This window comes from Struthio camelus, chromosome 8 (assembly GCF_040807025.1).
Source record: "Struthio camelus isolate bStrCam1 chromosome 8, bStrCam1.hap1, whole genome shotgun sequence".
Classification (NCBI taxonomy): domain Eukaryota; kingdom Metazoa; phylum Chordata; class Aves; order Struthioniformes; family Struthionidae; genus Struthio; species Struthio camelus.
The window spans coordinates 3,306,610-3,317,027 of NC_090949.1; the positions used below are offsets into that span (position 1 = coordinate 3,306,610).

General features: G+C 42.9%; 1 protein-coding gene across 1 annotated transcript; it reads left to right on the top strand.

Annotated features, from left to right (window-relative positions):
* The first annotated feature begins 312 nt into the window (after positions 1-312).
* Positions 313-8,549, top strand: PTGS2 (prostaglandin-endoperoxide synthase 2). The gene is made up of 10 exons (XM_068952377.1): positions 313-473; positions 1,061-1,177; positions 1,297-1,440; positions 1,907-2,050; positions 2,473-2,654; positions 3,446-3,529; positions 3,797-4,043; positions 4,984-5,270; positions 5,451-5,598; positions 5,745-8,549. The coding sequence occupies exons 1-10, from the start codon at positions 422-424 to the stop codon at positions 6,149-6,151; spliced, it is 1,812 nt and encodes a 603-aa protein (XP_068808478.1). The 5' UTR covers positions 313-421; the 3' UTR covers positions 6,152-8,549.
* The last annotated feature ends 1,869 nt before the right edge of the window (positions 8,550-10,418 follow it).

Below are 10,418 nucleotides of genomic sequence, written 5' to 3' on the forward strand. Positions count from 1 at the left end.
CAGTAATACCCCAGAACTGCAGAACCTAAGGGACGAACGTGACGTACATGTGATAATCTGAAAGCATCAATTTGGGACAGGAGCGGTCTTGTGGTGGGGATGGGGGGGGCGGGGGGTCCCAGGACCGACCGAGAGCGGCTAAGGCCGCTTCGGCAGGCGCCCTCCGCCCTCCCGCAGCCCCGGGCGCCGCGGCGCGGCAGGTAACGGCGGGGCGGAGCCGACCCGGCATTATGGGCCAGCTCTGCCCTCCCTTCCTCTAAGGGGCGGTGGGAGTGAGTCACGGCGCCCGGCATAAATAAGAGGGCTGCGTACCTGGCAGCCACTGGGTCCTCGGCGCCGAGCACCCGCACAGCTCCGAGCCGCAACGCCAGCAGTCCTTTTCTTTTTTTCCCCCCCCCTCCCCACCGCGCTCCGCCGGGATATGATCCTGCCCTGCGCCCTGGTGGTCGCGCTCCTGGCTGCCGGCCAAGCAGGTGAGTAACCGCCGCGGGCCAACGGCCGCCAACGGCCGCCGGGGCGGGGCGGGAGCGGCGTGAGGGAGCGCCGCGGCGGGAACCGGGGACGTGGGGGGGGGGGGGGGAGGTACAAGGTGCGAAAGGGCTTGGGGGAGTGAAAGGAGGCAAAATGCCGCCGCTGGTACCTGCCCGGCGCAACCGTCCTCGTTGCGAAAGCAGCCTGAAGGCATTTCCGAGGAGCTCGGCTGTGTAGTAACGCTCACAGTGAAATTAGGAAGGTGGATGCGCAGCAGCGGAATGGGTTTTTATGACTTCTCTTCTTCCCCCCCCCCCACCCGCCCCATCTTCTGTGTTTCTTCTGCCACCTCCAGAACACTTGCTCTTTTAATGTCATGGGAGGCCTGATGTCCTCTCGGTGACCTGTGTGCGATAACCCGCGCAGGCTGGCCGCTGTCCCGCGTGCGCGGAGAGCCGCCGTCTTCGCCCTGGCGGGCGTTCAGCCTCGCCACGCTGCCTAGGTCGCACACGTTAGCTTAGAGAAATGAAAACGCTAATTAAGGTGTGTAAGCCGTGATTTTTAATTGGAGCGCTTTATTTCACTGCAGCCAATCCGTGCTGCTCCAACCCGTGCCAGAACAGAGGAGTATGTATGACGACGGGATTCGAACGATACGAATGTGACTGTACGAGGACGGGATTTTACGGGGAAAACTGCACAACACGTAAGTATCTCGGCTGTGCTCGCATGGAAGTAACTTGCGGTTCTAGAACTGAAGTGCTAGGGTCGCTTTTTTTGTCGCAAATAGCTAACTTAGACTAATCTTTCTGTCAATGCTCCCAGCGGAGTTCTTCACGTGGCTGAAGCTAACGCTGAAACCTGCACCAAATACCGTCCACTACATTCTCACCCACTTCAAGGGCGCCTGGAATATCATCAACAACATTCCCTTCTTGCGTGACACTATTATGAGATACGTGCTCACCTGTAAGTATGAGGTCTTTGTTCTGATGCCCTTAACCGGTAGAAGTTACGTGCAGCGCTCTAAAGCGTCACACTTGGCTTGTTTAAATATAAAGCAGCAAGCTAAAACGCACAAAGGTAAAGACAGTCCAAATAAAACTTGTGGTTTTTCAGCACGCTGCAGGCTTGTGTGAAACTCGCTTCCAAAGGGGAATGTGTTTTGCTCTCTTGTGTCTAATAGAATCCAGAATTTTGTTAACACTAACATCAGAAATCTGGCAAAGTTATAGCTGGATCCAGCTGACAATCCTGGGCCTGCTTTTGTTATTCAGTAACCATAATCCCATTTAACTGCACTAATTGAGTGGAATTTGTCAGTGTGATTGAGGCCAAAAACGCTTGGAAGATCTGGCCCTGTTTTTATTTCTCAAGACTAAAATGTACAGTTTTAAAACAAACTAAAAATACAGGTGTGTTTTTTTTCTTCCAGCAAGATCACATTTGATTGACAGCCCACCAACTTACAATAGTGACTATAATTACAAAAGCTGGGAAGCATATTCCAATCTCTCCTATTACACAAGAAGCCTTCCACCAGTAGGACATGACTGCCCAACACCAATGGGTGTTAAAGGTAAGGAATAGAACAGAATTCCAGGAAATTCCAGGCCTTGAAAGTCTAAAAGGCCTGCTTATACTCTGCTACTCTCATGAAAATCAACCACACTGAAACGGTTATGTATTGGACCTGTGGTGTGAAGATGTAAAAGATAACCATTCCAAGTTCAGTTATTGAGCTACATGCTAAAACTGGAGATTTTTAATAAAATCAAGGAAGTATAAAATGAAGAAAGTGAGTATAGAAAGGTATATGACTATAACCAATGACAAACAGGCATTACCTTTGTCTGCTGCTATCCTTAGTTGCATCAGTTGAAAATCTGTCTTAGTTTTAATCAGTTCTATTTCTAATAAGAAAATAATATAGTTGTCTCAAATAGCTCCTTTTCTCTAATATCAGGCAAAAATAACTTGGTGCGTTCTCTTTCTTTGTAGGTAAGAAAGAGCTCCCAGACTCAAAGCTGATTGTGGAGAAATTCTTGCTGAGGAAAAAATTTATTCCTGACCCACAAGGCACAAATGTGATGTTCACATTCTTTGCTCAGCATTTCACTCATCAGTTCTTTAAGACGGACCAGAAGAAAGGACCTGGCTTCACCAAAGCTCTTGGCCATGGGGTAAGATCATAGCTCTGTAACTTGAACAGAGCTCTTAGCAGCCACTGAACTAAAATGGTATCTTACAGGTAGCCAGAGCGCACAAACACTGGTGCTTGCGCTGTGCAACATCAGGCAAAATTCCAGCAACCCAAGAGCATCCCTTACTGGGTCAGGACCGCACATGCAAAGCAAAATAGTTCTGTTTAAAATCTCTGTAAAGGGATCTGTACAGTGTATTCTTCCAAAGCTTACTTTAACACAAAGCATGTTGCATTTAGTGAGCATCCAAAACTACTCTATTGGACTCTTCCTGTCAGTTGCAAAGAGCTGTATATAGGACTGTGAAATGTCTTGTCATATGATGCTGACTGAAGAGACTTGATATAAAAATTGCAGCAGCAAACTGCTGCAGCAAATATCTCCAAAATGGATAGTCTTTGGACAAAGACTTTCTTTGGACAAAGAATTTTTCAATGTAAATGTAATGCATATATACACTGCTTATGTTTTTCTGCTTTAGACAGAGCTGTCTGCATAATAAAAAGCTGCAGGCATGTTTTAAGGAGGTCTCTTAAATAGACTGACCATTTACAAACTCATTATTAGGCAGAGTTTGTTCCAGTGTCTAAGAAATAATTTGGCTTCATCAATGCATCATTTTTATAAAGTGCTAATCATCTAATATAATTAAGTTAGATGTCTAAGGCACCAACTCCTGTTGGCTTCCACAGAAGTGGACTTATCCTAAAATAGAACAACAAAAAAAAAAAGTAGTTTGACTTCATGTTCCAAATACCTTTGTTTTATAGGTTGACTTGAACCACATTTATGGAGAGACTCTGGAGAGACAACTTAAACTGAGACTTCTTAAGGATGGAAAGCTAAAATACCAGGTATGGGGGTGGGGGGTGTTTGCTTTTTTTGTTGTGCTTTGTTTTTTGGGAAGGGGGGGGCTAACTTAAATCCTACTGGATTTGACAAATACTATTCCTATTGGGTGACAAATACGTCTTAAAATTCACCCTGTGTTCACAATGTAATTCGTATTTAAATATAATCCTAAAGTCAGACAAAGTGCTGACAGTCAATATGATTTAACTCCTATGCATTATAGCTTATGGCTTTTGTTTTGTTCTCTTCTCTCCTTCCCCCCACCTCAGATAATTGATGGGGAAATGTATCCACCCACAGTGAAGGACACTCAGGCAGAAATGTTATACCCACCTCACATTCCTGAACACTTGCAGTTTTCTGTTGGGCAGGAGGTGTTTGGTTTGGTCCCAGGTTTAATGATGTATGCTACGATATGGCTCAGAGAACACAATAGAGTCTGTGACATCCTGAAACAGGAGCATCCAGAATGGGATGATGAGCGACTGTTCCAAACTACTAGACTCATACTGATAGGTGAGTATCTCTTTTATAGTATGCAAGTTTAACTTGTTGTCTCAAGTGTGACACTTCTACCCATGGGCAGCTGCAATAGATTTAGTAAGAGAAGAAATATTACTTAAATCAGTGTCTGAGCACCTACTTCAGGCAGAGGTTATGAAGACTCGGATGTATGATCGAGTTTGCTCCTAACTGTGTTAAATACAAAACTGAAGAAAATTGAGTCAAGTGACACTAATTCCCTTACCTAAAGGGAACAGAACTGAAAGCAGTGAAAAAGCAGGAAGCTATGCTTAGTGCTCAGACAAAGCATGTGAGGCCAAATACCCTCAGTTGCTCCCAAATTGTCAGGTCTTGTTTTTTTTTTTCTGGGATTGAGTCAGTTCAGGTAGAGTTTAAGAGAAACGCTGTGATTAACTTGAACTTTTGAGATTTAAGTAAAAAGTAATTTTCTATGCTATTTTGTATAATTTTGTTCAGGGGTATTTCCTCTTATGTTGGAGGCATGTTAAGTTTGGAAAGAGCTCTGCCCAAACTGTCCCCAAAACAGTAAAATGGGGAAAAGGCAACTGCAGTAAGCAGTTCAGAAGCAGAGATTTTCTTTTCCATGTTGACTTTTTAAGTCATTACCTACCTCCACCTTAGATGATAATGTGTAATTCTACACCATGTAGATGCCTAGATATACTTTCTCGGAAGATCTGCGGAACACAGAGGAGTCTATCTCTAGAGGAGAACAAACTATAGAAAGAATACTTCCTATCACAGCCTCCCCTTACTGTGAATAATCTTCTATAAAAGATAACAAATATTCCTCAACATTCTGTAATCTTGGTCATTAGAGTATCTTTTTGGAACAGTGTAGAAATGGTATTTGCTCTCAGAGCACGGTAACCACCTGGAACTTCTCAGGGAAACAGTACCAATATTCTCTTCCATTTCTCCTTACCAACAGGAGAGACGATCAAGATTGTTATTGAAGACTACGTACAACACCTGAGTGGCTACCACTTCAAACTGAAGTTTGATCCTGAGCTGTTGTTCAACCAACGCTTTCAATACCAGAACCGCATTGCAGCTGAATTCAATACTCTGTACCACTGGCATCCGCTTCTGCCAGACACTTTTCAGATACATGACCAGGAGTACACTTTCCAGCAGTTCCTCTACAACAACTCTATAATGCTGGAACATGGCCTTTCCCATATGGTCAAGTCTTTCTCCAAGCAAAGTGCTGGCAGGGTAAGCTTTTGTGTTTGCTTTCTCAAGTTACTAGTGTCTCAACAGAGATGTAAATAGCAGGTGGGGTGGTGGTAAAATAAAGCTATCCAAGATACCAAAACTACCAAGATAATGTAAAGACACAAATTCCTTAATGACTTTATCTGGAGATTTTACCTTTCTTTTGTCCTTATTAAATAGGTAGCTGGGGGGAAAAATATTCCTGCTGCAGTACAGAAGGTAGCAAAAGCTTCAATTGATCAAAGCAGACAAATGAGATACCAGTCCTTGAATGAGTACAGGAAGCGCTTCATGTTGAAACCATTTAAGTCATTTGAAGAACTTACAGGTAACGGTTCTTCTCTCTAACAGACAAGCGCCCTTTTCTTAAAAAGGGCGCACAGAAGCCTGAAACATGACTTCTGAACTGTTACACGAGTGCTGTGACAAAAATAAGCTTGCTTACTTACTATTTTTACTTATCAATAATTACAGGAGAAAAAGAAATGGCAGCAGAACTGGAAGAGCTTTATGGAGACATTGATGCTATGGAGCTGTATCCAGGCCTCCTAGTAGAGAAGCCACGACCAGGTGCTATCTTTGGTGAAACAATGGTAGAAATTGGAGCACCCTTCTCTCTGAAAGGACTGATGGGAAACACTATCTGCTCCCCTGAGTACTGGAAGCCCAGCACTTTTGGTGGAAAAGTGGGCTTTGAAATAATCAATACTGCCTCCTTCCAGAAGCTCATCTGCAACAATGTGAAAGGCTGTCCTTTCACTGCTTTCCATGTCTTAAATCCTGAACCCACAGAGGCAACCATTAATGTTAGTACCTCCAACACAGCAATGGAAGATATCAACCCCACATTACTACTGAAAGAGCGATCTGCTGAGTTATAAAATATCCACCTATTTATTTATTTAATTATATAAATTATTGTATTTATAACTTAATTATTTCTTTTTTTAAAAGAGCTCATTTGTCTTCACTTTGGGGTTTGCCCTAGATTTCTTGCTCAGGTAAGGCTTCCATTTACAAAAGGGATTTTCTGTGTTTGAGCTCAACAGTAGCAAGTCCCTTGTTTAAAATCTTCTGTAACAGAACTATGTATTCCAAAGTGGACAGAGGTTCCAATTTTTTAATACTGCTTTAATACTTGACAGAAAGAGCATCTTGTTGTGTGTGGGGTGGTGCGGTGGTGTGTGGTGTTTTTTTTTTTTTTTTAAACTTGATAGGGCACAACACTACAAAAGCAAGTTACTGCCTCAGCTTTTTAGACTTGAAAATAGGCTGTAAAACTAAAAGGACAAAACACTTAAATTTACTGCAATTGATAATCTTCTTGGCAGTTTTCATTATTGGCACTCCAAGATAAATAAAAGATTTATATGTACTTATGCAACTTTTTGTTATGTAAACTCAGAAAACGAGTTGCATTTCCTCATTGATACTACCTCTCCCTTGTTGCAAATAAGGCACTTTGTACAGTAACTTACACGTTCTTTTTTTGTGTCTAAATCTGTGCTTTCCTGTGGCATTACTCTCTATTATTATTATTTAAAGAGAACAGAACTTGTCTTGCATCCTACTTGTAGCTTTGAAGCACATCACAAAAGTATTATTTGTGCTGGGGATGGTCTTAGTGGTACTGAGGTAGGAATAACTGACCATCACGCTGGAATTCAAGGTTGCTTCTACTCTGATAGCGATGTCGTATTTTGCAACTTTGGGAAGCTCTTAGAGTCCAAAGTATTAGTGTTCCTTCCATAGCTGTAGTTTTCTGGTCTACTTGATAATGTAACTTTAATCTTTGTCACTTTAAGGACAAATGGACAGTATAGTTTTAGTTAAGGATATGACTACAGTGTAGAATTATCCCAGCTACTTAGTAGTTAGTTAGCTTGGTTCTACTGCATGTACCTGAAAACATCGTTGAGATCATTGGGGGATAGGGAGGGAGGGATAGCAGGGGATAGTAAAAACGGGGAAGCTGTGTAAGCATATGCAGCAAAAATGAATCCAGAACTGATCTGGCAAAATTTCATAGTGCCAGGACTTGAAGTTAGTTTAGGTCTACGTACACAAGCTGTAGTCATGCTTTAGGGTTTTATTTATTTGGGGGGGTGAGAGGGGAAATAAAGTTTTGCTTTATAACTTATAAACAGGGGCATTTTAAGTAAGTATTTTGTGCTAACTGGCCAACTTCTCTTAAGATTAAAAAGATTCTATGCACATTTGTCCTGATCCAGCGCTAAAATCTCTAGTCTTACCTGGGCACATAAGAATTGACACAGCATTTTTTTAACTAGTACTTCAAAACTTGCATAGAAGGCTGTGGGGGTCTGTTTGTTTGCTTGTTTTAATTTCTGGAGGGGAAATGTAGGATGTCTTATTAAAAACAGCTTAGGAACTATAGGCAAAAAGAAGGTCACTCCAGACTGGAAGAGAGAGGCAACACAGTACTTTGTGCTAAGAAAAAGATAAGTAAACTCATGGCTACTTACAAAAAGGACCTCAATCTCATATTACATCTGAATTTCTCCAGCCTCTTTGTAGAGGCTCAGTAATACATAATAAGGGCTATGCTACTACTACTATGGTTTGACTGTGACTTCTGTGTCCCTGTTAATTTGTCTAAAGACATTGACTACCTTTTGCAGTGCAAGTTTGTAATCCTTAATGCAAACAGCTGAAGATCTCCCATTGTAATCAATACTAGTATCTGATTTGAGATGGTCTTTGATTATAGATGCTCGGGGTGCAGGAGAAGCATTTATTTTAGTTTTCTACTTGAAGCACTAAGAGGACAAGTTTCAGTCAATTCTGCCTGAAAGGTGGTCAGCACTGTAAATGTTAGTAAGTGAAAATTATTTAGCTATCTGCAGTTGTCATTCAAATGCATCTTTGGTGGAAGGCTGCTCTGAGAAAGTGTATTCCATTAACAAGGGAAAAGAAAGGAAAACTGTTGGGCTTAAATTCAAAAGGAGACAACTCTAGACAGATCTAGTTATTTTGGGGTAGACAAAAATGAGTTGACAAGATTTAAGTCAATGTTAAGTTATAAGCTGGTTCAGAAAGGAATCACGTTCACCTTGCATTTTGTACTTTACAGCCATGCTTTGGCAGTCACTTATCTGTTACCCAACCTGCTGGGTTAGGCTGGGTTCAAATTGCTCATGATAAATGTGTATGTCTGCAATTATTTATTTAAAATGCTATGGAATTGTTTTTACTTTATTTTTGTAGAACAAAAATTTTTTAAATGCAGTTGTTTATATAAATAAATTGAAAATATTACCTGTATGGACTCGTGTGCTTATAACAGATAATTTTAGGGACTTACTTCAGCACTACATCATATGAAACAACTCTTTCCTCTTATTTTTTCCCCTGAAGTTTAAAGGGAGAATTCATGAAAACTAATAATACCTGGGGCTGCAGCTAGCTTAGGATCTAGAATTCACCACTCACCAGTGACTGTTGGTTTGGGTGGTTGCTGTGGTTTGTAGGAGTTTAAGGAGGTGGAGCCTACTAAAAGGCTTGTGGACATCTCCTCAGGAGTTGTTCTGTTTACAAATAGCATGATCTCTTTAGGAGCCGCCAGACCAAGCAGCTAGCCTCCAGCTTTCCTTATGAAGGACAACAAAAAGGTACTGAGACAAAAGAGGAGTAAGAGAGAGCACAGTCCTGAGGAAAGTAACTTAGTACAGTGCTGTTGCACATGAACATAATGGACAAAAACAGCTTTTGGGCCAGAGCTAGTCTCCCAGTGCTAACTGAGAGAATGACCAGCCCTCTACTTCTCTCCCACGCTAAGGCAAAGGTATTTCTTCCTCCCATATTACTGATAGAACAAAATGTTAAACTGAAGCCACAGGGAAGGGAGATTTAGGGACAACTTTTGCAAAAACATGTTACTCTTTTTGCAAAATACAAAAATGGCTCTACAGCCTACCTCCTCTGTCTCTCAAGGAGGCATTGCCTGTAACTGAAATCATCCAAAGATGGTTATTTTCCTCTTCTGTCACCAGTGAAAAGGAAGTTCAGCTTACAAAACCCCATTACACTATGTTCACCAGAAAAAAGATGCCAGCCACGCTAATCCCCTGAGTACTCAACTGCTTTAGAGGGAAGGCATAATGTCAGAGTCACGTACCGCTGAAGTGGTATAGCCAAGCTCCCTGGGCTGCTAGTGAGCGTTAAGACTTACCCAAGCAAGAGCAGTTCTTGGGCATCTCTCTCTAAAATTGGCAGACTCCAAGGCAGAAACAGTACTTTGGGATACAGCTTACTACAGGACATGGTCTTCACATTACCCACCATCTTGCTTGTTTGCAGCTGTGGTAGATCGCCACTATGGTTGCATAACAAGCCTTGTCTGAAGCAGACTGGGCCAAGCCACCTGTGACAGCCACATCTTTGCTGCTGCCATTAACTCTTTGCCCTCTCTCTGCAACAAGGCCCAGCTGCCAAGATTGCTAAGGGGACACAAGCAAGAATAGTAGATGCCATTGCTTGCTCCTCTCACTCTTGATTAACTTTGCAAAGATGGACACAAGCTGGAAAGGTGGGCAGTGTGACAAGTACAAGAGCAGTTGCGGGCTTAATACCTCTCATGCACCTTGTACTGCCTCAGTAAACTATTACCACCTCACCCAGCCACCGACCAAATGTCACCCTTCAGTTAGTTACCCTTCCCTCCTCAGTCCACCACTGCCATCCTACAACCTGAGCCAACACAGCGCTCTCCCTGTTACTCCCTCATCCCAATGTTGGCCCTGTCCTCGCACAGCCCAGTCCTGGTCACCAACCTAAAGTCATCTTCTTTCCCAACACCCCAAATCCACTTTGGACCAAGGAGCATCCTAGTCACTCATGGCTCCTAACACTGCCCCATTACACTTCAGCCCTGGTAGTACTATGGTCTTTCTGCCTCCGTGCTCTGGAGCTCTCTCTGGTTTCAGCCAATGTGCAGCCTCTCATGATACTTTCCACGCAGCTCCCATATACTCCTGCTATACCCAGGCACTTAAAAAACCTTCAGTGACTCTCCTCAACTTAAAATTCAGCCTCCCAGTCACCTTCAGCCCCCTTCACCTAAAACCATGACACCTCAAGGAACCCCCAACAGCATCACCCCAGTCACCCTCTCCAGCTGGCTCCCGG

Excerpts from the sequence above, each read along its gene's own strand:
- PTGS2 (XM_068952377.1), top strand. The coding sequence starts at position 422 with ATGATCCTGCCCTGCGCCCTGGTGGTCGCGCTCCTGGCTGCCGGCCAA. Across the intron at positions 1,178-1,296 it reads CGGGGAAAACTGCACAACAC|CGGAGTTCTTCACGTGGCTG; the intron begins GTAAGTATCTCG and ends CAATGCTCCCAG. Across the intron at positions 5,271-5,450 it reads CCAAGCAAAGTGCTGGCAGG|GTAGCTGGGGGGAAAAATAT; the intron begins GTAAGCTTTTGT and ends CTTATTAAATAG.